The sequence below is a fragment of the Phaethon lepturus genome, unplaced genomic scaffold (assembly GCF_000687285.1).
Source record: "Phaethon lepturus isolate BGI_N335 unplaced genomic scaffold, ASM68728v1 scaffold25472, whole genome shotgun sequence".
NCBI classification, from domain to species: Eukaryota; Metazoa; Chordata; class Aves; order Phaethontiformes; family Phaethontidae; genus Phaethon; species Phaethon lepturus.
This window is the reverse complement of record NW_010526143.1, coordinates 32,328-60,254: the sequence shown is the minus strand read 5'-3', so window position 1 is coordinate 60,254 and position 27,927 is coordinate 32,328. Positions and strand designations below refer to the sequence as shown.

The following is a 27,927-nucleotide window of genomic DNA, read 5'->3' as shown; positions in this document are numbered from 1 at the left end:
TGTTTACATGTTTGTGTGAGAGAGGGCTTCTGTCATTTGCGGGAAGGAGTTGTGTGTGCAGTAGGAGACCTGTAAACAGACTGTATCTCATGAAAGACAAGTGTCTGAAGAATGAAAATAAGGTTTAGGGATATTTTGTTTGTGGAGAGGTTGTATGGGGATTTGCTCAGAAGTTGATGGCTGTATTTTAATAGTTTAGCAGAATTCAGCAGCCCGTGTCCATACCTGTGTCTCCTGTGCGATCCTGAATATGACAATAGGAAAAACCTGTGAAGAGATCTGTGAAGTTCCACAGACTCTTTGGGAATTGTTGCAAACAAACTTGGTAGAAACCTGAATACCCCTCTGATGGATATAACATGAAAAGCTAGGTAAGTTTTTAAAAGAATGCTGTAAACTGTGTAAGAACACAGCTGTGGTTTCACTGAACTTGGGGACTGATGTGGGGATTGAAAGCGGATGAACAACTTGGACATTCATCTCAGCCGTAATAGGATAGAATTTCAAGATGCTTAGAAACACCTTTCTAGGAGTGAAAAATTCTCTTTTTTATTGTGTATTGGTTTCATTTCAGATGTGTCGGGGAAAAAATGCATGTTGTGATACTTCTGATTGTCTTTAACCCATTTTTTTCCGCAGCTGATTTAGTGTCTGGACGTGGTTGAATGACCTCTGCTCATTCTCTTGCTTAATATCATGTTTCTAGTTTGCTCCTTCTGTTGAGAAGCACAGATGATTTATTCAAATAGACTCTGCAAGCTTTGAAAGGGGTCTCTGTGTTGCAGTGTGAGGAGATTGGTGGGGTGGGGGAGAAAACACCTGCACCCCAGCAATGTTCAGCTTCAAGTGTGACACAAGTAAAAGATGGCACGTAAGATCTATAATGAGCGTGCTCTCTAGTTGTTTTATCCTATTCTGTAGCACCCTGGGCACATGTGCGCCCACTGGCTTGGAAATGTTTCTGTAGAGAGGTGGAAGGAGCAGAGATACAGTTGGAGCAAACAAAGGTCCTTTGTGGGCCCTGGGAAGATGACATAGGGATCGGGTTTTGCTATCTAAAGCTCCTCATTCCTTCCAATTCACCTCTTCAAGTGAGAAGGAATTGTGGAGGCAGGAGGAGCTTTCTGAGACCGAAGTTGCTGATCTTCCTTTTTCTTGTCCTGCATCTCTGGTCACTTCCATCAGAAGCTACTAATGCAGGTTGTGCCCTCACTGGCTGGGCTTCACAGGAAGCAACTGTCAAATAGGAGAGTCTTCATGCTCAGCTCTTTCCTATTAGGAAGAGGAGAGGGAAACAGAAGTCAAAATGGGAGTATCTTTAAACTCTCTCTGCACAGACATTTTGGATTGAGTGTTTGAGTATTCAAGGGAAGAAGGGCATTGTGCTGTGTCCCTACAATTCATCAGTAAAATGGAGAACAGCATGAACAGACAGGGACTTGCACTGTTTTCACTGCATCCTCTTCATGAAGAGAGCCTGCTGCAAAAGCTGCTTCTGCAGGCAGCTGCACCACTCCCTCTGAGAACACGGGATCTGTCGAGATCCCAGCCACGGAGACTGGAAATACCCATCTGCTCTTAGCTGACCAAGGATGAGAGTCAAGTTTCATGGTAACTCAGCACTGACATAGCCAAGGAGCTAACAGAGTTTCCTCAGATTCTTATTATGTATTTTGAACGTGGAGAGAGGAAGGTAGATGAGAATCACTGTAGTTACAAAAAAAACCTATAAGCAGATGGGACCTAAAGTCTGCTGTTCAGACAACTAAGTGGGGGAGTTGGACAGGGGAGTCACTTGCGTACAAGAATCGTCTTGTTTGTCGCTCACTTCCCATGTCTTGCTTCTTATTTCTGTTTCTCCTGTTTGTTTGTGGCTTCCTCTCCTTCCTCCCTGCCACCTACTAGTCCTGCTGTAGTCCTTTCCTGCAGCTCTGTTAACGTTTAACAAATTTCCCTCCAGTTCCTATGTTTCTTTTGGCTGTAGCTCAAGGCAAACTCCCCAGATCCAAAACTAATTTAGGGCTCTGAGCAACAGTAGCATTTAAATGTTGGCTTTGTGCCATCACGCGGGCAGGCTCTTCACTGAGAAGAAATCCAATTCCAGTGTTTATTAGATCAACAGTGGCCTCAGGGCTGGACTTCCTTTAATGTTGGCCTTTTAATAATTGTAAGGCTAATACAGGAACTTGGGACCCCCAGGAGGGTCTCAGAAGCCTGGCTCTGACCTTTTTTTGGGGAAGCAGTACTTGGATCTGACTTAATTTGGGTCAGGGAGCATAGGAGAGCAGACTGGTGAAGTAGAGCAGGAGGTGTTATTTTGACTTCCCAAGCAGCGTGTGTAAATCCTTCCACATTTGTGCAATAGTGACTTTGATTTCCTGCAAGTTTGTTTTAATAAGCTCTCTGGAGTGAGGACCTAGGTAGGGCAGGGCAAATTGTGCCCTGGTTAAGAAGTGGACTGGGACCGGGTAGGGTCTATGTTAATTTCTCAGTTTGGCCACAAGCTCTTTGGGAAGTCACTTAGGGCTCAGGTTTCCAAGCATGAAGAGTGCCTGCGGTGGGAGGTATGAGTACTTTGCAATACTGAGAGTCAAGTCTAAATCTCTTTGGCCAGATGTGTAATGATAGTTAAATGTCTAATTTTCCACTGATTTTAAATGTCTTAGGCACCCAAATACTTGTAGATCTGTGCGGCTGGACTTCCATTTTCTGCTTCTGAATTGAAGATAATAACTTCCCAACTTTTCAGAGGTGCTGAAATTGCTCATTAGTAGAAAAAGGCACTCTGACACTGTAGTAGTGGAGGCCACACACATACCTACAAAGATACAAATCCATAATTAGGCCGGTTTACTTTTTGTGCATCGTCGTCCCCCTGCCTCAGTGCTATTGCTGTTATTTCATTGAAGGTGAGGATGAAACCTAATGCGAACAATATGAAATTGGCTGTAAGGGATCTTTGGGTGTTTATCAGTATTGTTAATTTTTCTGGGGTGTAAGTATGAATGAACTGTGGAGCTTACGGGTTTGTAGAGGCAGCATCTGGGACTTCCAGTTGAAGCAGAGGGGGAGTTTTGGGACTACTTTCTAAGTGTTGCAAAGGAGTCTGAAGTCCAGGCGCTGTGGGAGGTGTAGGTCAGTGCTTCGTGAGCTGCCTAGAAAGCAAATGAATGCGGGTGGGCTGAATAGGGGCTGATGTACAGCATAGCTACTCTGCAGTAACCCCAGCACTGGCGTTCTTGTTTTTCCTGTTGGCAGTTCTATTGGAAAGAACTTATCCCATCTGAGCCCATAAAACATATTTGTGTTGAGCTTGTGTTTTTGAGTGCACGTGTGTGTATATATATGTGTGTGTGTGTATATAGAGAGAGTAAAAAAAAGTTACTGGTAAAGGTCTCTTTTTTTACTTTTAAGTTAATCCAGTTCTCTGGTAGGCAGCACGGTTGCTGTGATGTCTTTGTGGTTGTGTGGTACCTCTTCTTTTGCCAGGCCCAACCCTGTTCTTCCAGCTCAGTCTGGCCAGTTAATAATTGCCCCTTTGCTGCTTATCCTCTGAGGGCAACATAATATCATGTGTGGGGTTATTTTTTAGAAAACGATGTACAGAACAACTCTCTTTGTCCCAAGATAGCTCCCTTTATCTTGTGGTTTGTGCTTTTGAAGTCCTCCTGCCTGTGGGATTGCAAAAATGAGCTTCTGCCTCCTTATTGCCATAAAACCACACTGTGTATCCTATCCCTTCCCTGGAGAACTCCTCTGCTAAGCAGAGCTGTTGTGGTTGGCTTCCCAGTCTCTTGGTGGCAGAGAGCTGGAAAGCTACAAAGCTCAGATACTCTTCTGCTAACATGATGGCCTCTCTATAAAAGACCAAAATAAACTCCTTAAAATGACCTTGTAAGAGAACAGTCTCTGTCTTGTCCATGAACCTGGCCTTTTCTGTGTCATGCCATAATGATGGGAAGAATGACTGCAGCCCACAAAAGCCAAAATGGGCTTTTTTGGAGGCAGAACTTGTCTCATTGCGTTATGTGCTTGGACTACTGCAGTCAAGCTAGAACATTAGGTTCCCTGAAAAGGAGGCCTTTACAAGGCTTGCATTTTTATCTTCTGAAAAGAAGTGTATGACTATCCATGTTGATGTGTTCTGGGACTGATCAAGACAGAGGACCTTGCCTTTTGTCTTGATTAGGTTAAATGAACAAAATAATGTTTTCGGTTCTTGTTTTGGGGAAAGTTGGGCATATGTTCTGAAGAGCAGAAGTCCTTGCAGCTAGTCCAGTGCCTGGAAGATGAAAGAGGCTGGCTGATAATTTCCTGTGGGACAAACTTGCTTCACATGTTTCAGAGAGACAATGCAGGGTGAAACCTTGAAGGCCAGGTCAAAAATGGCTTCTGAATGTGTTGTGAGCAAGATTATGGGTGCTTTGTAAATCAAGAGAGCACTGGACAAGCACTGATGCAGTAATTAATGAAGATCATAAGTAGTGTGGGAGAGAAAGCTAGAAGTTCAAGAAGCTTCTGAATCTAAAGAGAAAGGAGCCAATTTCTTAGAGAATCTGTGGTAAGGGGGGTGGCTGCATAGGATGCTTTGTGTTCTGAATTTTCCCAATTTACCAGGCTTTAATCCTTGCAACCCAGCTTGAAAAAATACCACTTCTAGGGTTTTTTTTTGGTTCCCTAAAGCCTCTGAGTGCTACTTCTCAGGCAAAGATGGCAGTAGTGCTTCTTCCTCTTAGCTGTCCTCTTTTGACCACTCCATTTTCCTAGCCTCCCCTACCTCAAGACAGCTTAGCTCTTGTGAAGCTGTAATTAAATAGTTTACAGACAGTAGATTAAAATAAATTGGCATTAATTTCAGTATTCCTTAATGCTCTGACCTGTAACTGGTTCTTCAGTAGCATCTACCAGAGTTGGAGGCCATTACTGTTCAAGAGTATATGCAGACAGGAAGATGTATAGCCATCCTATATAAGACTGAAAACTGAGTGAGGTTTTGTTTGCCTGTTTTTTAGCTCGAGTCAGGCAGAGTTAGTGCATGCACAGTGAGATGAGCGCTGTCTTTCTCAGCTCTTAAGCAACAGATTCAGTGGAATCCCAAAGACGCTCGCAGCTTGGAAGAGGACATGACAGGAATGGGAGTAGAAACGAGTGCATGTTGGAAAAGTACTGAAAGTTTGTTTGCCTTAAAAGTTAATACTTGAGTTACTTAAACTAAGGGAAGTGAAGTAGAAGAGGGAGGAATGCACGGATGCAAATTAAACCTTTGCTTTCTCATATTGCTGTTATGAGTGACAGATGCCAAGCTGTTTTTCATTTTGTGTTGTAGGCTGCTTGCATTCATCTCCATTCAGTGAAGGGGGAAGATTGCAAAGCTTCAGAATTTCTGAAATAGCTCTGAAGTTCTGATTCTTCCAGGTCATTTCCCAGAAGTGACAGAGCATATCCTTGCTGTGACTGTAGTAAACCTTGGGTGCCCCTGTAGCTGAGGTAGTGTAAGGCTCACTGTAGGGTAAGTGCTTCAAGTATTTACTCTACTGCTTTTGGGGACTTCTGCAGGTGGATTGCAGCTTTGTGCTTTTGTGATTTACTGCCACCAAAACCCAAGTTAGCTAGTTCAAAGCTAACTTGAGTAGATCTACGGTACACTTCAGGGACAGCAGTGATTGAAGCAAACCTTTCACAGAACACTGTCTGTGTGTGTGAAAGAGAGCAGGGCTCTATTCCTGGGGACTCAGCGAGAGCCTGCTTTGCCCAAGTTCTTCCTTCTGAAGGCTGTAAGTGGCAGCATTTGATTGAAGTGGTGCTTTGCCTTTAGGAGAGTAGGTGCACTTTGTCCAAAATCAAAGCTGCTTGGCTTTTTTCTCTTTGGACCATTCCTTGTATTGTCCCAACAAATGTCAATAGTGTTCTTACGCCTCTTTACCTCTTTCCCTTTGTTTCCTCATTTTAATTTAGTTGCAGAAGAGAAGGATGAGAGAAATCCTTCTGTCTATGAAGTAATGGAAAAATTAAAGGAAAGCTTATGGAAGTTAAAATGTTTTCTGTCCTGTAACTGGGAAAACAAACTTTAGTGTTTCACTAGTCCTGATCAATGACTTATCTCCAGGAACTTTGATATAGTAGAAGGGTTTCTGACTGCTAGTGAGCTTCATTCTCATGCACTGTCATGCTAGTGAAACGCTTTGGTGATTGAAGTAGGTGCAGTAACATCAGAAGTACCTTTTTCCTATAGATTGTCTCTTTAAAACAGCAGGTTCCTTCTCTAGCTGGTAGTTAGCAATTGTCTGGTATCATGAAGGTCTCCTGGTAACATTTCTGCTGATGTGCCATTATTTTCTAAATTTCAGTGTCTGCTGTACTGTATGATTCATGATAAATGAGCAGTAAATTGTTCACAACCCTTGTGGGACAGGAAAGGATAGAGGTTGTTAGTGTGTGGTTTTAAAAAAAAAAATACAGTGAAAGAAATGGAAAGTTATGTGTCTCATGTTGCTGAGGTGACTAATTCTTGCAAAGCATGATGTAGGCTTAGGGTAGTATTTTAAAGTGTTTGTCTAAGTGTGTGTGTATTCTGAAAGGGTTTGAGTCACATAGTTCTGCCTGCCAGGCCCTGGTGGTCCAGCTAAACATTCCCGCACTGTTGTAGGGCGGATGATGATATTTCTGAATGATGTTATGTGGCAGCAACCTTTCATTATTCTGTCCATTTCTGGGTAGTAGTTAATTTCTGTTTAATGTGCTTGAGTGGAATGGTCCTGCATGACAAGTAATTTAGTGCTGTGAGTGACCATTTTCTATCTGTCCCTTGGATTCTTCACTGTAGTTCTCTATTGACATGCAGTTGCACATGAGCTTGCAGCTATGTAAGCAAATGCCACTCCAGGCTAAAATCAGCCAAGCGTGTTTCTTGATGGCATCCTTCATGTATCACTCTGCACTTCATAATACAATATAGATGAAACACTCTCTTGCTTAAGAGAAAATCTAAAGATAATGAAATGTCAGGGCTGAAGGGATGCTTTTAACAGTAACAGGATGGAAATTTCATGAGATGGGAAGCATAATGCTCTTGCTCCTTGGAATCCAACTTTATATGTAGGAAAAATGAATTAGTCCACAGAGAATATGCAAATACATGGGTTAAAAGGATTTAGGAGGCTGAGTCCCTTCCAGTAAGGGCCTTGGAGGTGAGAAGCAGAATGTCAGAGGTGGTGTACTGCAGATCATGACTTTCTGTGGTCTTTGTTTCACCAAGAATCTGTGAAGGTGAAAACAGATGCTCCCACTATCTAATGTTTTTGAACACACCTTTAGAGAGAATGGGAGAACCATCATCCTGATTTGTGATCTTTTGAAAGATTCAAAGCTCTTTCTAAAAGATATCTGTAGTGACATTGTACATGACACCTGAAGCAGGCTGATACAGTGCTTGGTTTCTTGTATGGCGGCAGTGATTGGCAGGCATGCGGAGCCTCCTCTGCCAGCTGCAAATATTTGTGGGAACTTTGTAGTTAGGGAAAGTGGGACATTTGCCATTTAATGGCAAGTAAATATGCAAAAGGCATCAGTGTGGTCACATTTCAGTCAAAAGATCTGGAAACCAGAGTCCTGATGTTCTTACAGAGTAGTTCTGGTGTTACCAGGACAGATAGGTATAGGAACCTGAAGAGTGGGCCGGGGATGGAGGGCGGGAAGTTACTCAGATATGACTTCCTCCTGTCTGGCCTTGCCTTATAGAATTCCTCAGTCACTTGGAAATAGTTGCCTACCTGATACTTCTTGCCCATCTTTGGACAAGGACGTTCGGCTGAGATTTTAGCGTGCTTAACATGATTTGGTGGTTGACTGGTTCCTGTTCCTATACTGGGACTTTGTGGGTTGTCCACCATTGAGCTATTTCCATGGGCAAATGAGGGGTTGCTCGGGAAACAGGGCATAATAAAAGTCCTATTTAGAAAAAAAACACAGAATTGATGGTTGCTGCCTTTTGTCAGACTTCAAGAACTAAACAGTCAGCAGCGGGGGGGGGGGAAGCCATGTTGGTTCAAGCTTCAGACAAAATCTGTTTGAAGTCTGGAGGGAGCAGTGTGCCATAACAGACCTTTGATAAACTTTTTGTTGCTGTGGTTAGGATATGTTTAGATTCCCTATTTCAGCCTCAGTGTGGAATTCAAGCTTATACCCCTATTCTGCACAGAGAGTCACAGAATCATTAAGATTGGAAAAAGACCGTTAAGATCATCAAGTCCAACCATCAATGCAGCACCACCATGCCCACTAAACCATCTCCCGAAGTGGCATGTCCACACATTTTTTAAATACTTCCAGTGATGGTGACTCCAGCACCTCTCTGGGCAGCCTGTTCAATGTTATTCCTTCATGATGCATGAAGTATGATGCATGACTTGCGCATATTTAGCCTAAAGTATTTTTTTGGCTGCCATATTGTGTCATAACATAAACCAAGGGCTAGCTTGTCTTTTATTATTGCTCCTTGATTTCTCCAGGCATTGCTGCATCCCAGATTTTTCTTTTCATTTGAGAATCTGTTTCAAATTATTTTCTACCAGATGCACTAGCTTTTAAAAAAATTTTTTTAAAAAGATTGAATCTTAATTTCCTGCCCATAATTCTAATCTTCTAAGGTCCCTCCTATGTTATTTCTTTTTCCTCTGGGGTGTTACAGAAGAATGTTTCCTATTTTGGTATCATTTGCAGGCTCCTTTAGCATGATACCTATTCTCTCTTCCAAATCATTAAGGAAGTTATTTAATGGGACTGGATCTAATGCTGATCCTTTGATACCTACTACCCATCTCTACCCCCTGCAGATTGACGTGCTGCCGTTTCTCATGGTCTTTTGTTTGTCACACTTCAGCTGATTTTTTGATCTGTGTGTGCTGGTAACCAAGCCAAGTTGAATTGGTTTTTGAGTAGGATTTCATGGCAATGTCCATTCAGCTGCGTCTTCTGTTCAAAGACTCTGCATATATAGAAACACACATTAAACATTAAGCCTTAGTACACTGTGCTGATGTAATAGCAGCATCCCCACTTCTAAAGGGAGAGAAATAATTCTGTCAAGAAACATATAGAGGTAGGATGAGTATCTGGAGACCTTGGTTATAATCATGTTGTTTATTGCAAAGTGTTTGTTTATGACTTGAATGATTTAGGAAAAGGAACTGTAACAATTGCTTCTTGATCCTTGAGGCTTTTTATGTTCAAATTAAATCCTTCTTCAGTATTTCTTTTTCAACAGTTGTTTCTAGAAATGCTTTCCTATTCCCTGGGTGCAGAGTGAGGTTTTCAGTGGGGTTGGTAGCTTTACTTCTGTGGGATCAGAATTGGGCCTCAGAGGCTCAAATATGTTTTTAAAGGCCTTGTATCTCTTGACCCATGTGGTATTTCTGAAAATATGACTTCTGTTCCTATCTACCTCATGCATACACCCATTGCAACAAACACTAACTCAGTTTGTACTGTTGTTGCACCCCTTATTTTCTTTAGGTCCTAATTAGCAAATGACCTGTGGAATTTCTCTTCCTTATGTTTCCTATTTTTTGCCGTATCAAGTGTAACATTTTTCAGGTCTAACCTGCATGGTTGTGCAGTTTAATATGAATACTGAAGGCCTGTTGTGCTTGATAGGGTGCCTCTCCATAGAACCTTATTCAGCCATGTGTTTAATTGAGAACCAGCTTCAGGACTGAGGTATCACTGTTTTTGCAAATTGAGAGGGGAACCTGTAAGCAGACTTTCATTGTCACTTGGAAACTGCCAAAGTAGACACAATACACAATTACAAAAAAACCTGTAGCATCTTCGCCCTCTCTTCTCTGGTTGGTGTGGTTGTGTTTCTGTGTTTGGTTTTGTTTTCTTTTAATTATTATTATTTTTTTAAACTTAACCACTATCACATTCTTCCTCAAACAAAACTGCAACAGTTCTGTTTAAAGCTTTGAAAACTTTTGGGTTGCTCTTCCTAGTGAGGTTCATTTTACTCTAGGCAGGCATCAAATACTTGGAAACCATGTGACTACCCAGTCAGAACTGCTTCAGATACTTCCATAATGGCAGTAAAAAAAGAAAAAAAACCCTGTTGGCTTTTATCAGTGCGTGGTGCCCCTTCTGACATCAGACTGTTGTGCTGTAATGTTGCCTTTGCTATGTCTGCCAGCAGAGCTCTGGGCTTAAACAATGGTCAGCAAATCCCTCTTCTAAAGCTGGATTAACTGTACTTTCCTTCAGTGGAAACTGCTATTTGGGTAAGAGAGATGAATCAAAAATTTTCATTTTCCCTCAAGATAGGCAAGCAAAGAAAGCTGAGCTGCTTTGCTGTAGAAACACTCAGGGGAGTAATGGATGAAGAAGGAAAATGTATCAACTGAACTAATTTCAAGGCCATCTGAAATATCCAAGGTGTGCTTTCATCAAGGTGTGTATGTGATGGGAACGCAAAAGTGAGCCTGGCCTGAAAGTGGAGAAAGAGAGAAAATGGTATCTGACACGGGCCTTCTAACAACAGGTGTGCAAGGTGTTAAAGAGGCTATTAAAGGCTATGCTGTAGAATTCACTAATTTAAACCCTGAGTAAACAGTCAGATGCTCATGGGTTCTTAAAATACATAAATAAGAAATGAAGGGCATCTGTTGAAGCCAGGGCAAAATATTCTGATGCTTAGTCCAAATTTGTTAAAAAATGCTTCTGGTGATACCCTTCCACACTTCCTCTGGGGAAAAAAATCACAGCCTTATGCCCATCACCATTAGGACTTTCTTTCGCTCATTTTCCCTTTTATTGTATTATTCATATTCCAATTCTTCTACATAGTCCTGTTTTTTTTCCTGTTTGTCACTGTAACTGTGATTTTGTATATTGTACTGTATTTTCACACCCGTTCAATATCCAAGTATACTTTCTATCCTCTGCCAGGGATTTTTATATGGTAGGATTAAAATTACAAAAGCTGGTACTGTCATCTTTTTGGTTGTATCTTTTGTAGTAATGGAAGTTGCAGAAAGATCTCTGCCTTCCATTGAAGGTCTTCCGTAGGCCATGAAATGCGGAGTTAGCTGCCTGTCTATGGAGGGGACATATGTTACTCAGTCCTGGACCAAAAGAGTGATTGCTCCTTCTGGAGGCTTCCGATTCTGAATTGAACAGTCTGCAACTGTAAATCATGCCAAATATTTTTGTAGTTCTGGGTTTTCTAAAACTGTTGGTGCTATTTTCCTTGCAGTATAGAAGAACTAAATGGATATTTAGCTATGGTTGGCTATGCTACCCTGTGTTACAGGTGTATGCAGAATTGCAGGATGGTGCAAGTAAACTGATGGTTGTGAATTTAATATTACTACTTTAAAAAAATAACAGCAAGAATTTCTGTGTTAGGTTGAAGGGGAGAAGATGCAACTAACAGGGTGGTGTGGAGTGGAACAGTCTCTTATGTACTCAGTTCTTAGTACCTGGAAAGAAAGAAAATGTGGAAAGGCAGAGTGGTGTTGACCACAGATGCCAGGATCTTTGGCAGTTGTTCATGCAGTATTCTTCGTCAACATTCGTTTGAGGAAACTTCATCCATATTATGGAACTGTGAAAAAATCCTGCTATTGCTAGAATGCTGCCAGGGCCTGACAGAGCTGATGGACCCTGAAGAGCAGGAACATGTTCATCTGGACATAAGAAAGAAATTTTTTACAGTAAGAACAATCATTCACTGGAACTACCTCCCCAGGGATGTGTTAGAGTCCCCATTGCTGGAGGTTGTTGAGATGCGACTGGACAAGGTGCTAGACAATCTCATCTAGGCTCCCTTTCTCACATTAGGTTGCACCAGGTGATCTTTCGAGGTCCCTTCCAATCTGGGCTGTTACATGATTCCATGCTGAAGCAACAGCCTGTAGAAGGTTGAATTACCACAAAGTACTGGTAAGAGCTGCCATCTGTTACTATTTTTACTGAAGATAGAATTAGCATCTCTCCTTTTGGGGGAAAGCATGCCATCAGGAATTAAAAGAAACAGTATTTTCACTTTCCCCTAGAAATCTGCTGTCCCTAACAAAACAAAGGCTATAGAGTTCAGTTTGGTAATTACTCTGTTTACTTAAGCTTCGTTTGTAATGTCAATATGTCAGTGAATCTGTGGCAAATACAGGGCCAATGTGTAATAGCTCTGAGAGTTGCAAGTGATCTCATCAGCAAAATGAAGCTTTGTATATTAGTTTTTTCTTTATGGGCTATATTATTTGGCCTAATGAAGAGTTGCTGGGGGGAGGGAGCAGAGTAACAACTTATTGTTTAAGCAACCTTCCCCACTCCACCCCCGCCAAAGATGTGCAGAAATAACAGGGTGATTATTGACTTTTGCTTTTCAGCCAGAAATGACATAACTGTTTTGCCAACTTTAGACATAAAATTACAAAGATCCTAACTATCTTTTTAAGGAGGAGGGACGGGGGACCACACCTTCCCTCAGGAGACGTTTCATTTGTCAGATACCCATGAAGATGGGGAGGGTATTCAGAAGGAATCTGAAGAAACTGAGCATACCATGCTAAATTTAAGGGGCTGGCAGATGTTAAGTATGAGGCCTGTGTTTAGACTGACTTCCTGTTTTTAAAATCGGGAGGCTGTTTGTATAATACTTTGCTATGAAAACTCTTTGGTTACCAGATCCTGCTGCTATTGCATCTGGAGACAACCAAACTACAGACAGTGAAGATGGTTTTTTTGGTTGCTTGTAGACATGGGCAAGTGAGAGAGTAGTGTGTGGTGGGTCACACGAGGTATCAAGAGAGGCCAGGAAGGTTGAGTGATGTCAGCTCAGCACATGGTAATGCCTCTGTTTAGCTTTTGTGTATTGTTTTATATGTATTGCATTGTTAAAATATGTCAAGTTTTTGCCTCCTGCATAAGTGAAATGATGTTTGAATACAGAGGGTTGGTAAAATGTCCGAGCCTGCAGTGTGATGAAAAGTTTTAGCAAAAATGTTTGTCGTAGCTAAGCCCAGAGGTACCCCTCATTGTTCCTGCTCCAGAAGAATGTGCAGAAGTGTAAGTAGATACGTCTGCTTTGATTGTTGGTCCAGTTGCCTGAACGGCAAGTGCTGACTTACGTCCTGTTCCTGGACCCCTGATTAACTGGAGTTGAAACATGACACCGGAGGCTCATGTTCCACCCTAATGCGTGCTTGGTTAGTCTTCTGTCTCATACTCCCTGTGTTTAACGAGAGCCTGACGTTAAAGAGTAAGTCTTCCATTGAAGCTTCTTGCACCAAATGCACTACTCCTGCTTGCCTTTGAGGGAGTTGGAGAAAACATGCTTCTCATCTGTATCCTTCCTGGTCCTCTGCTGTTACAGATACAGTTACAGCGTAATGTCACTGGAGCTCTGAGCAGTGGGAAATAATTGCGGGACACCAAGTGTAGAATACTATCCACACTGAAATCACTGAGAAAATCCCTGCTGTCTGCAAGGGGTCCCAGGTTTCATTCAACCTGTTCTTTTTCGTGGATGAAGACTATTCATCCAGGACTGGTTCTTCTGATACTGTTTACAAGTTGGAATTAGTATGCTCTCCAAACAGTAATGTGCTATACTTGTCCAAGTGTAAGACTAGGGTAAATCATGACTTATAAAAATGCATCACTATAACAACTAGAAGGTTAGTTACCCTTAAGGTCACAGATCACAAAGTATTAGATTCAGAGATTAGAATTTGGACTAGTTAAGCAAAGTATGCTTACAGAACAGTACTACAGATACAGGCTAGTGCATGTGAGAAAGTGTTGCTATCTAGGTCATAACGTATCCTTCAGCTTCCAGCAGTTTCTATAGCATGGTAAAAACACAAGCCAGAGATGGCTGAACATAACAACTTTAATGAGGTGGGAAGAACAGATTTAATATATATGTGTATATACATAACCTGATATTAGTAGCAACTTTTGAAGATAACTGTGTGCTTGACAATACAGCACATTAAGCTTCAGTTTGCAGACTGGGACAGCTGCGCTAATTCTTTCTGTGCTCTTTTCTCTGCTCTTACAGAACTCTATCTTCATGCTGCTGTTGAGGAGCTAAAATAACTTGCTTGTGCTTTTTTCCCCAACTGTCTCATTTGTGCTTATCCAGAAGTAAATTATTAAACATATTCTCCCTGTTTAAGAATTGATTGCCTTGAGTTTTGATCTTTTCCTGTTGGTGAATCTACCCGAAGACATCGTGGAGCCTGGGCAAGATAGAGCCAGTCACTAATACTTTTGTTATTTGTCATTTTCTAGGAGTAATGATGATGATTGTCTTGGTGTACTCAAACAGGAAGGGGTATTGGAGCTTAAAGTAGCTGGGATAAGTGCTTTGGAGTACTGTTGAGGATAATGGTAGAAAAATTGCTTTGGAAAAGGTGATTTAAACAGCAGCTACCTGGGATACAATATACAGCTAGTTCTGCCTTTGTTAAGTAGTGGTAGGCAACAGCAGAAGGTGGTTTGTGCTGAATTTCCTGTGCTGCCAGTTTGAAAGAACCTGTTTGATTTTTGGGGAGGTTTGTGGTTCTTCTGAATTTCCTTGTGTTTATTTCTAATAGCCAGATATGTTGCATAGATGATTCGTTGCTTTTCCTTAGGGATATCTGTGCTGCTTTATTTATTTACTTATTTATTTATTTTAATTCTGACTCTAAATCACCCACTTGCTGTCTTTTTGAGACAGCCTTTGCCCTGACCATACCTGGTAAGTCCTTTGAGCATCTGATCACTCTGTCCCCTTTCACTTGCCTTTCCTTCTTTCTGTTCCTTATTCATCTTCTGTTATTCCTGCCTCTGTCCCTTGTTACACCAGATACTGGCTGCTTTCTCTAGCATCTGCAATAATACCTTGAGATTTATGTATTCTACTAAACCTTTCAAAGATAACTTGTAGCAGAGATGGGGAAAAGAATAAAAAGCTTACTGCACCCATGGCAGTCTGTGAAGGGAGATACCGTAACTGATTTGTGGATGTGCTTGGAAAATAGTCTGTGGCGAGGCCTTGCAATCTGCAGTGTAGCAGTTGGGAGCAGGCAGCAGGGGCTGCCAGAACCTCCTCAGCCAGTTTTGCTGTAGAAGAAACTTGTCCTCGAATTCTTCCTCAAGGAAGAAGTGCATCCCCTCTAAAATTAAATCTTAGCTTAACTTGCACAAGTGGATGTCTTTGCTGGAGGGAATTCTGCTGTTGAGAGAGTTTGCAGAATAGTTACATAAAATTTTGCAGATATTGCTTTTCTCAGTTAGAATGGAAAATAAGGAAATTATGAGGCTTTTTTATTTTTTGCTTAGATTGCTACATCTCCTGGTTTATCACAGATATACTAGATGTAACAAATGAGATCAAAAAGTATGCAAGTAGTTCAGGATATATATAACTACCACTTGGGGCAGGTATCCCTCTGTACTTCTTTCCTTACGATGTGTTGTTTAATCTGAGAGCTTTAGGTTTGTTTGAATTGCAGAAAGAAGGAACTATGCAAAAAGAGTCTAGTCATAGACTAGCCTGAGGGGGCTGTTGATTGATAGAATAATAATTTGTTTAACAGTGATATTGATTATATAGATTGTCTAGATAATGTCGGACACAAGTTCAGGCATGACCTTTTCCTTTTTGAGAGGAACGCTATAGCCTATTGTCTCTCAAAGCAGAGATTTATTAAGAGAATGTGTGGGATAACATAATAAATAGTTGCATTTGTACAGGGGTGAGAGACAGAGTTGTGCAGAGGATTGTTGTGTAGCTGGGGGAGGGAAGAAAAGCTTGGGAGCTCCTTAAGCTAATTTTAAGGCTGGAAAAAAATGTTCTTATCAGAATATATATTGACATTTGGACTGCATTTTCTTTGGTCAGTTTGTAGAGTTGAAAATCCTCTTTTCTTGCTTTCATAAATGTCAGTTATGCACAGGATAATGTCACAGTTTAATCTCTACAGATAAAAAGAAAAGATGTATTTTTTTTCTTTCACTGGCATCTGAAATGTCTAAAGCTGTGACATGTAAAAGGTTTGCATCTAGAAAGTTCAGGGTCTGGAGAAGACCTCAGATAACTCTCTGACGTAGAATCTTTGCTATCTCTTCTGTTGTGGTTTCAGAACTAAGTGGAGCACCACCAGCACTGTGCTCTAGGAGAAGGCTGAGTTTGTGAAGCAAAAAGAGTGTTCTGATACCTGAGGTTCTTTGAATTTGCTTGTGACTAGTGCTGAGTTATTTTCCAGCTAACTGATTCCCAGATGTCTTTTTGGCAGGTTGATATTTGCTGTTGCCTTCAGATAGCCCCATTCCAGGAAACTGCATAGTACTTGATCTCTTATTTCAACAGTGTGAGGGGGGAGAATGTTTTACTTTGCAGTAGGGTATGTGTTCATACATGTAGTGTGTACATGGAGAAAAATTGTGATGTCACTTTATATTTAATGTATTTACCCTAAAATAGACAGATGTCTTCAAAACAGCTTTTTCTTTGTTTGTTCCTTTACAGGTGTTACAAGTAACACCGAATGCTCCTGTGGGCGTAATCATTTCACGTGTGCTGTCAGTGCTTTTGGTGAATGCACATGCATCCCTGCGCAGTGGCAATGTGATGGAGACAACGACTGTGGGGACCACAGCGATGAAGATGGCTGCAGTAAGAACACCGTTCTTGATATATGTTTGTGAAAACTGAATGTCTTAACTTTTTTTCTGTAGATGCTTCTCTGTTTTACAGGCACATCCTAGTTTTTGTATGACAAATGTTTAAGACTGTAGGTGACAAACTTTTGAATGACTCCTATACTTTAACAGCACCAGTGTCCACTCACATAAAGCACAGTGAAAGCCCAACTCCGCCTTTTGCAGCTGGTTTTAGATGTCTGTTGGATTTGAATGCTTTAGAGGGAAAGGAGGGATACAGGAAAGTACCTCTTCCCCCCCCGCCCCGCCTTGCAAAAGCGCTATCTGTGAACTAAATTACATGGTTTTGCTATAAATCCTAATGGAAAATAAGCAGTGTGAAGAAGTGTATTCAGGATTGAGGGTGTCTTCCCCCTTAAGTAACACTCTAGTTTCTATCCTGGCTGCCCCATGAAGGAAGGAGAAGGTGAGGATGGTAATCATTGGTCTTGGAATCAGTGGAGAGAAGTTACCTTGCAGCTACTGTGTATCTGTGTAGCTGAGCCCAGCTAGGTGAGAACTGATAAGAAATGTCACTCTTAGCGGGTTTAGCAGGATACAGATGAATTGGAAGAGAAAACCTCTTCCCCTGGGGCCAGAAGTAAGTTGCTTCCTTCCCTCATCTCTTTGGATTCCACAGACCTTGATAGAACTGAAGGGAGGGAAAAAAAGGCCCAATTTCATGAAAATCCTTTCCTGAAAGTTTCCCTAAAGCTGAAGATTTGAGGTTCCTGTCGATGGACATGATTGAGGAGTTGATATTCCTCTCTTGGATGTTTCTCTAGCCTTCTCTTGTTTCCACTGTTGACTTCTGAAAGGAAAGGAGCTTTCCTCATCTTTGAGATATTCTTTTGGAGAATCTCTTCTTCCTAAGTGTGAGAGATCTCAACTCAGTGTTGTGAAAATTTGTTTCCTTCTCACTTCTTGTTTCTTAAAATTTTGCAAATAGTGAGCAACATGGAAAACCTTGGGTGAAAAATGGGGTTTTTAAAAATAGGTTACCTGCAAACTGAGGTGATGTATGTTTGGTTTAAAGACGATTAGTGAAAGGGTTATTGGGAAAGAAAGTGACCTTAACTGGAGAAATCAAAGAAAGTGGAAGGAAAACCTGCATGTTTACATCCTGTGAAGAGAAGTGCAAATTTGAGAACTTGCCATGCTCAAGAAGGAGGAGATGAGGATCTGCGAACTGAAGAAATAGTATTAAAATCTTGAAAGAGCAAGTGGGAGGAGGCTGTACACAACTGCTTTGGCTGAAAAAGGGGAAGTTGAGCAGGAATATGGGATGTGGAGTGGTAAGGTATACCCAATAACTCAAATGGTTGTGCTGGCTTCTTACTGAGCACGGAAGGTGACTGGGGGTGGGGGAGGAGGTTGGTTGGTTTTTTTTTATTTGGTTTTGGGTTTTGTTTTTGGTTTTTGTTTGGGTTGTTTTTTTGTAAGTGGAAGTCATGCTCCACAAATCTATTGAAATGCTGTGAAAAAGTCAGTAACTGTTTAGACAAGACACACTTTTTGATAAGGTCTACTTTGTACTTCGAGAAAATCCAGCACCAAAGGTTTTTAAACTAAGCAGGTATGGTGGGATTGGGGGGCAGGAGGGATAAGACCTTCCATAGGAACTAGCAGGAGATGGTTGAAAGTTAGCAAGAGTTGCTTGTTCGTACAATATGTACTTAAGCTGGGATCTCCTTGCCGCAGAACATTGATTCTGAAATTTCAAACGTTCTCAAAAGCAATCTGACAAGTTTATGGATGTAAAATCCACTGAGGTCTGTTAAAGATGAATATACCACCTCTTGTTCAACAAACCTTTGTATCGCGTCTAGATGAAGATTTTTGTCTTCTGAGGAAGAACATTTACTGGCATACTACGTTCTCACATCCTTCTCTTGGAATCTGCTGTTGCATCTGGTCTGTCTCTGTGGTCTGGGCTAGATGTACCTTTTGATCTTGCGCTGTAGTTATGGTATATCCCTTAATATATTAGGGGAATGTGGCCCATACGGGTTTGAATGGAAGCTCTGCAAACTAGGGAGCAGCAGTGAACTGTGATCAGCTGATGCGCCCTGGGACTGGAGGTTGGGAAGTATATGAGGTAGAGGCAGACAACCAAGTGAGCCCGAGAATGTAGAAACTGAGCTTGTCTTCTGCTCTCTTTAATTTACAGTCTCCAACAAGGAAAAGGGAGGAATAAGGCTGAGGTGAAGGGAGCTGTCTAGAAAACAGCATGTGTAAGATTGGAATATTTAAACCTCTCACTTGGAGTAAGATTTGTGTTGTAGTTCTTTGCAATTTAGAAAGAGATGTGAACTAGCATGTACAGGGAAGGGCAGTAGAATTGACAAGATGGGACGGGGGAGAAGGAGCTGCATTTAGAGTAGAAAAGTGACTCAAGGGTAAGGACTGAAATATAAGCTGCCTTTTTAAGTATTGCATTGTAGTAAGATAAATGCAAAGAGAACTTTTTCAGCTGACAGACAGAAGTGCTCAGTGAAATTTACTGGAGAGAAGAAAGCAAAAATAAAAGTTAAGCAATGGGGCTAAGGACTCTATAGAAATGCTAAATGCATGGCTTCAGTGCACATGAGTGAGGTTTTAGTGGAGGGGTTCTAGGAACACTTACTCCATTAAGCCTACTGAATCTTGCTCTGAGTAGCTCTCATTAAGAGTCCAGCTTGTAAGAACTAGATTGTTAGCTTGTAAGAACTAGATTGACTCTACAGTATAGGTTCCTGGTAGTTGTCTGTGCTATTTCCTTAGATAGTCATTATGTCATTTGAACTTTTTTCTAGTGCAGTTCACTTGCTAAATACCTCTTTTTTTGCTTGACACACAGGAGCCTTGTGAAGGTATACTCATTTGTGGGGTTAACTTTCCATTTGATCTGTTTGACTGTGCCAGCATAAAGAAGGCTGCAGGAGTGCAAGAGTAAGGGTGGGGTGTGAGCTCCTTGGAACAGCAAGGTGAACCTGTAAATCAGTTTAAGCTTCTTGCAAATCAGCACTGATGCTTCCACATAGTATATGAGAATGGTCAGTTCACAGATTTTTGTTCCTTCCCTGGCCATCTGTCTGTGACATGCATACAGTGACCTGGTTGGAGTGAAATTTTGGACAACTTCTCTGTTTTGAACTTGATTTATTTTATTGACTTATACCAGGTCTGAAATGGGTGAATTTCTTCTTAACACAAATAATGAACTGTAGGTTTGAGTTGTCCTGATGAGGTTGTCCTATAAGCCCCAATTAAGAAATCAGTGAGATTCCTCAAAAAACATGGGGCTAATCTTCATGCTGGGGTGAGCCCAGTTGTTTTGATTCATGAACTTAAGTCTGTGCAACCACTTATATGGACTCTTCCGAGATGCTAAAGCTGTCAGGAGTGTTTTTCAGCAACATCTGGAAGTACAACTCTAAGATTTAAAGACAGGAATTAGAGTATCATCTAGTAGTTGATTATTCTGATCTGAAGAATGAACATAAGTGATTGTGAGGAATTCCACATTGTCCCTGGTCTGCCTCAGGTTGGTCTTACAGGGTTACAGGATTTTCTTTTTTCTTCTGTGACTGTTCAAACTTTCCAGAGAAATAAAGGTGTGACTGTGCTTGTATCAGCCCACATGTATACTGTGAGCCAATACAATGACAAGGATGAGTTCCTGAGAGAGTTCTGTCTACTTCCTTGGGAAAGGGAGATGAGAATGGGAAGACATTGGACTGCTGGACTCCTAGTAAAGCAAGAGAGTGAAACCCAGGGTGGGGTGAAGGGTGAAAATCAGTTTAGCAAGTCAGGATTCAATCTTTCATCTGTGTCTACATAGCACTGTATATGCTTTAGTAGTTTACTAAATTCTATATTAATGCAATTTTCTAGCCTTGAACTAATCAGCTATCATTTCAGTTAAAGCATGACAGATGGCTTGAAATGTACCTTGTGTAAGAAAGCAAGATCCTCAGTGGGAGAGTTGTTGCGTCTATGAAAACAGGAGTAGACACAGGGAGCGTTTCTTTCTTTTGAGAGAGATTTTCAGTCTTGAGATGAATTCTTAAAATATAAGTGGATTTTTGTTTGGGTTTTTTTAAAATGTTCTATTACAAACGATAAAGCAAATTCCCACTTTTTGAGTCAGTTGCACTAAGTTTTGCTTCAACTTTTACGCTTTCTGCACTCCCCAGTCTGACTTCCCAATAAATATTTTCCACTTGTATTGGTGTCCTCAGATTGTCTGCCTCTCGGGTATTTTGCTGCTGTTTTTGGGAGAGCCCTGCCTCTGCTTACCTTTCTGTGACAGGAACTGTTTTTCTTGCAAATCTGCAGCCCTGCTGTGACGGGAGCCAATTATTCCATGACATGTTTGCTTCCTGCTCTGGATCATGTTTACAAGCCAGAGTGCTGTAGTAATAATAGTAATAAGCAGCCTCCCAGCTGTCATGCCAGCTTCATAGACTTTCTCTGGTGTCAGCTCTCTGGCTTGCTGACAGTGCCTGGCTTGGAAGCCCTTGCTACACACGCACAGAGTAGCTCAGCTGCCTTCCTGCCGTGTGCCAACAGAGACTACTTTGGCCTGTCCCTAACGAAAGCCGCATGCAAGTGGAGGAATGGTTTTCATTCTACCCTCCTGCATGTGCTTTGAAGTCCAGCGTGGTGTGAATGAGTCTTACTTCCTGTGGCAAGGGTGAAAGGACAACTGAGTAAACTTGGCCTGAGGATTGATAAATAGTTCTGTTTCTCCTAAGATATGCCAAATCCCCTCGTAACCATCTCCCAGTAGAGCCTCCTTACTCTGAATTTTGGATCTGTATCATACCTAATCAGCTTGTAAATGTGTAGCTCCTTGGGACACAGACTTGCTTGCTTAGCTCCATGCACTGTTGTACAATACTTTTTCATTTAAAGGGACTGAAGAAGAATTTACTCCTTTTACCTCAAAGCTGACTGAAAGTAGTCTGTTGTTCCCATGTCATTGGGAAATTTATGCAGTTCCTGTTGAGCTACAACTCATTCAAGCCCAGGAGAGGGTCTCTTCCTTGCCAGGAACAGGGTTATCAGTATAGCCTGCTTATCAGTCCCACAACAAAATTTTTTGAGGTGATGTGAGGCTAAAATTCTCATAGGTCTTTAATGGAAACTTTAAAAGAATCATCTTCCCTCTGCCCTTCACTTTATCACCCATCTTGAGCTCACATGCAGGAGCTCAGGTGAAGTGTCACTTCTAAACTTCAAGTTTTACTAATTAGGAACTCTTGACAGGAGTTCAAGTTTCTCTTGAAAAGACACAAGTTCCATATTTGCAACCATACTTCATCATTTTTTATTGGGCTTGGAGTATGTGTGTTTCCTTTCAAAGGCATGAGAATTAATGCAGTGCCCCCTCAGGCAGCACGCTTGTGATCAAAGGGCTGTGAAATATTGGGTGCCAATATTCTTTTTAAAATGTTTTTTCTTTCTTTTTTTTTTTTCTCTTGACCAGCAACATCCTTAAATACAGTTCAGCAGTGCGACTGAAAACATTTTATGTTATTCTGGAACTAGATTTTCCAAAATGTAGCGTCTCCTATTTCTTCCTGAGAGTGGACTAACGTCCCTTATTCTTGTTTCTGGACTTCCTGCCCACTGTGATCTCAGCAAACAGATCTGTGTATGTATGTGCTCATACACGTGCATGAGTGTGGATATAGCTGGGGGTCAAGCAGCAGTTGTCTCTAATGTAGGTAGCATGAAATTTTTTTTGAGTTTGTATTTATTTTTTAAATTCTCATTCTTCACACGACCGAGGGTTTGACTAATGAAATAATCAGTATTGTTCAAGCTGCTGCGCTCCAAAGCTCTGAACTGTCCTTGCTGTCCTTGGGTACAAAGCAACCTGCTCACCACAGGCAACAGGGATAAAGTGTTCAAAGGACAGTGGGACGTGATTGAATCTGCGTTTCACCTTATAAACTTCCCTTTTCCCCCGCCCTCCCCCTTCCCGTTCTGCTCGGCCATAAAAGAGCGCCCTGTGTAATAGGAGTTGGGAGAGGGGGAGGAATAGCAGGCTTATGATAGACCTAGCTTTGCTGAAACCTTGGATGATGTCCAGTGTGACCATGCAGAGGGATGAGCTCAGGGAAATGGCTGGAAGTTCAAAGGCCTTTTTGTGTTGCTCACTGTCAGTTGACAGATGTGCTCTCTTGGGCTGTTGCTGCCCAGCCTAGCTCTTCCCACCGGATCCCCTTCCCTGGGCTTGTTCCCCATCCTGCCTCTCTGCTCTGCCAGGGGAGGCAGGTTAGTCCCTGTCTGTCTGGGCATCTGTCTGTCTTCAAGGACTTGCCTTTGCTTATCTCTTTTAGAAAAATACCGTTTCTTTGCATAGATATGGAGGGATCAAGCTGGAATTGAGCAGGGAAGGGGGAATGAGGCTTAACTGTGTTTACTGTTGTATTACTTAATCCTGCTATGAGTAGTGGTGAAAGTATGTTAGTGCAATCTGTGATTACCTTCTCATCAGCAGAAGCAGTGTCTATGAAGGACTTACACCTTCTTAGGAAGTAATAAATACCCTTCGTTTCACAGGTTGGAGAAGTGGGGCTAAAGAGACAGAACTGTCCCATGGTCATGTGAGCATCAATATCAAGTTGGGAAGAGAATATAGAGGTTCTGTTCCCAGTCTTCTAGATTCTAACCCAGCTTGTTCAGAGAGGCCTTGTTTCCTCTCTGGCAGTGAAAGGAGTTCCTACTGCTTCATTTGTATTGCCATGTACTCTTCTTCTGACCATGGAATTGTGGCTTTTAAAATGAGTCATATGAGTTAAAGAATTACACTCACCAAATTGTATAGCTGCTGCCTGATGTCAGGACAAAATATAATGCAGGTTGTTTAAATGTCCTAAGTGTGACCTCTTAACTTTCAAATTTCCTTTTAACTTCAAATTTCCAAACATTTTGGATATATTTACAACAGTACTAAACATTAACTCTGGGCCAGTGGTATGCTCTCAGCTTTAACTCCATTGGAGTAAAACTCATCAAAATATGAAGTCATAAATGACGAACAGAAAGGCTGAATAATAACAACCCTAGAGCAAAGGGCTGTACAGTGGAACTGAAGCCTGATGTGTTTAGAATGAATAGAAGGAAACACAGGAATGTTTCTGTGTAGGCAGTTTGCTTTTTAATGGGGAGAAGGGATTGTGGACTGGGAGGGCAGAGCTGAGAAAGAGGGCGTTAGGAAGAGGCTGCCCCCATGTGAAAGCTGCTCCTGGAATTTCTTGCCTTTTCCTCTGAAGCATCTGTTTCTTACCATTGTTAGATTCAGGTTATGAGTTTACGTGGATCCTTGTGCTGATCCCATTGGCAGTTCCTCTGCTCTATGACACATCAGCCTTCATTCATTAGGGGTTTTTTGCCTTAAGTGGGTTTGTGTTTCTTCTTCCTCCATTAAAGGAGAGCTCCTGTAGAAGGGGATTTATCTCCCCCCGGTGTTGTCTGGGCTGGCACACACTTGCTGTCTGCTGGGGTGGGAATTAGGTCTTGCTTTGTATGTGACGGTTCGTGTTTCACCCTCTTCCCCCTGCTTCTCCCACCCCATGCTTGAAGCTCAATTTTTATATTTAGGGGGAGTATGAAAGTGGCTGAACTGCTCCCCTGTAGGGGTGGAATTTCATTTTGTGTCATTACTTCATGAAGGGGTGCAGCAGTTCAGTGGGATAATGGTATCGGCTCTGAACCAGCGCTAATGGCCTAACCCTCTGGGAGCCTGAAGAATTCTCCCCTGGAGAGTCAGCATGCAAATTCCCTTCCAGGCGGCTCCTGTGCAGTCCTTTGGTGATTAGTCACGCTGGGACCAGGGAGAGCAGACAGAAAAGCATATGCTGGGGGGATGGTCTTAGTCCTGAAACTGCAGCTGAGGCCGGGGAAGGTCTGCTCAGCATGCGACGTATAGAAGTTGTGTTTGGGGGAGAGAGGGCTGATCTGTGGGACTGATGCTCTGAATCCATAAATTTGTCTTGGTTTTGTTTGGAAGCAGAGTTTGGGAACTGGAGCGTTTTCCCCTTTCTGCCTGCCCTGGGGAAGAAGGGGAAGCTCCCTCTCCACTTTGATGCAGCAGCACAGGAGTGCTCAGGGGAAGCGCAATGTAAGGAAATGGGTCAACCATTGGAAAACAAGGGTACTGTCAAACCTGTGGGGTGAAAATACAGATTTGCATGCTTTCCTCTTCTTCATACCTCTCTGGGGCCTAGAAGTAGCTGTATCTGACCTGGACACATATCTGCACGGGGCATCCTGGAGGTGATGGGAAAAACTTTTTCCCAAGGGCCAGTGCCAGATTCTGTATTTTGTCACCTAGTGTAGGGTTCAGTGTTGAGAGCAGTGACGTCTGCTGTGATGTCCTCTCAGATACAGAGATGCCTACGCCTGCCATATTGCAGGGATGGCTGAGAAGATGATCTAAATTTGTGGTTAGGAAAAGAGATCTTAGAGCAAGTTGGAATTTAACTGCAGTAGTGTATTCTTAGGGTGGGAGGCTTCTAGGACAGGCCCTTGGTGAGAAATGTTGGAGGACTTGCTACAGAAAGCAGTGAATGATTCTGTATAGTGTAATCCATGTCCTTTCACAGGACATTGGCAAGAGTCCTGGGCCAAGGGGAAATGGAGGATTGAGGAAACTGGAAAAGCTGAAAATGTGACTATTTGTTCTCTTTATTAAATCCTCCTCCTTGTGTGTGTGGCTGCTGTCTTCACCTTCTTCTTTTACCCGCCCTTCTCCCCTCGTGCTCCCACCTCCAGGATAGCATTGGCAGGGGAAGAAATAGCAGCATAGCAGAAGAGGGCTGGCCTGCCTGGTGACAGATGGGAGATGCTGTCAGCAAGCTGGGCTGGGATAAAAGGGTTTCAGGCACTAGCCTCTCCAGCCCTCACCCCTTTGCATCGCTGAGCAAACGTTGTTCTTTGGAGAACACACCTGTCAGGAACAGTCTTGAGCAGCCCCTTCCCTACCGCAGCTGGCAGCACTTAAAAGCATGAACCTCCCGAGGTTGAGTGTTCCTCTCATCTGTGGTGGGAAGGACAGGGCTGATGCTCCCCCTTGAATTCCAGCTTTGTGGCTCCAGGCCTCTTCAAACGCTGTGGATTTGTGGTTCCACTCCATTGCCAGCAACTCCTGGGTAGGGAAGCATTCATCCCATGTCTACCCCATTCCTCCATCCCTTCTGGAGACCTCTAGCAGGGTTTGGACTCTATTGCCCACACCTGAGGTATAGCAAATTATCCCCACCAGTGGAATCCTGCCTCTAAGCTTCTCTATGCAGGTTTTTTAGACAAAAATGCTGGCGGACTCCCCGTGCTGGAACACACACTGTAGCGTGTACCTTGCAAAATCCTGTTCCCAAAAACATTCCTTCTGATAGTTCTCACTCTGAAGAACTCACTGTGTAATAGAAACAGGATGGACTGCACTGGGAAGCATGCGGGAAAGATGTTGGTAATGTAATTTTGCTTCTTATAAAACAAGAGTGGTTATGGGAGGACAGCAGGGTCAGGGATGAAAGAGAAAAAAGGAGCTTAGTGGGGGAATTGTGGTGGCCACTTTTTTGTGGAAAGGTCAGTGCTTCTCTGGGGAGAAGAGACTGCCAAGCCACAGACCTACCCTCGCCCCCCCGCCTGAGAAGCTCTTCATCATGACTTGAAATTTTATGTCTTTTGTTTCTAAGATGTGCAGCCCTCCCCCCTCAGGAGGGAAGGAACTTCTCTTTCAGGAAGGAAGCTGGCTGCAGTTCTATGAGGTGTTTCTTTGCTGTTGCAGTGCTGCCCACTTGCTCCCCCTTGGACTTCCACTGTGACAACGGGAAGTGTATCCGCCGGTCCTGGGTCTGCGATGGAGACAATGACTGTGAGGATGATTCTGATGAACAGGACTGCCGTAAGTCACTTCTCTGAGGGGAGAGAGTGGGTGCAGTGCCTGCCTGCCATGGCCAGGGAAAGTTGACCCTTTTTATTACAGGAATCTAAGAGTTTATCCACTGAATCAGACCTTTGGCTTGTAATAAGCTATATCCTGCCTCTGACAGAGGTGTGTACCTGATGTTTGTAAGCCCTGCCGCCTTGGCACCTGGCTTGCTGTTCAGCTGCATGTCCTGGGGGAGGGAATGCTTCTCCATCCAGCTGGAGAACTGTTTATGCCCTGCAGCCTTGCTAGTTAATGTCCCATGAAGCACTTCCCTGAGCTGAGGTCTTCATGTCCTCCCCTGTTCGTGGAAACACCGAACCCCTGCCAAATCCTACTGAACTGCCTGTCTGGCTGACTTCCTCTGGCTTCAGGTTCCACTGTCTGACTTTTCTGCTATGCCAGGCTGTCCCCAGCATCCTCTCCCTTCAAACGGAGCTCCCTGAGGAGAGGGAGGTGCTGTAGGGATGCTGCTCACACAAAGACCAGCTACCCTGAAAGCTGATTGTCTGCTGCCATGTGAGGTGCTGTCTTCAAAAGAGCTGCTATGGCAGGCTGCTAGCTGTGAGCACTGCCGTTGTGCTTCTACAGATTGTTAAAATGGAGGGAATTTTGCCTGAGTCTTGGGAGTTCAGCCCTTCCTTTCCCGTTTGTGTTGAGAACAAGGGTTAGTTGTGGTGGGCTTCCATGAGCAAAAGGTGTTCAGGGCTACAACTTTCCTTCTCCACAACAAATTGTCAGGTCCGTACTTGGCAGCATGTGCCCGAGAACCAGCATGTTATGTAGCACTGGAGCTTCAGCTTCTCTGAAACTGCACTGGTTGGTAGGGCTGGCATCAGGCATCAGTTAGGAGCAGAACTGTTTTGCTGTCTGGTTGAGATGGTTGCAGTAGCTTAGTAAGCATCACTACAGCCCTTGAATTCTACAAAAGTTGTGTGCATGGTGCTCCAGAGTGGCTCTGATGGAGGAACAACATCTCAAAAAATGCAAAAATAAAGCTCTTAGCTGTAAAGTATTTCTGTTCAATACTTGAGTGGAAATGAATTAACTTTTTGATCAGTATGCCCCTGATCTTTGCCTGCCCTTTTGGGCAATGGGCTGGGAATCAAGGTTCAGGGGTTTGACATCCTATGTGATGCTCTGGATCGCAGGACTAAGCTCAGTTTTGCAGTTTATTCAAAGACTTTCACAAATGAAAGGTATCTAGATCTGGGTCTGTTTAGTCTTCTGTTTTTCAGAATAAGTTGCAATGCCCTTGTACCTAAGACAACAGTGGAGAAGGGAGTGATCAAAAGATTTGGAGACTAATGAAAGGAGGA

At 42.7% G+C, this 27,927-nt stretch overlaps 1 protein-coding gene across 1 annotated transcript in view; it reads left to right on the top strand.

Moving 5' to 3' along the window:
- Positions 1 to 27,927, top strand: part of LRP4 (low density lipoprotein receptor-related protein 4) — a 69,913-nt gene that overhangs the window by 13,407 nt on the left and 28,579 nt on the right. The window contains exons 2-3 of the mRNA XM_010282982.1: positions 16,485 to 16,657; positions 26,468 to 26,584. Coding sequence (XP_010281284.1) covers positions 16,485 to 16,657; positions 26,468 to 26,584 — 290 coding nt within the window. The remainder of the gene's footprint in view (positions 1 to 16,484; positions 16,658 to 26,467; positions 26,585 to 27,927) is intronic.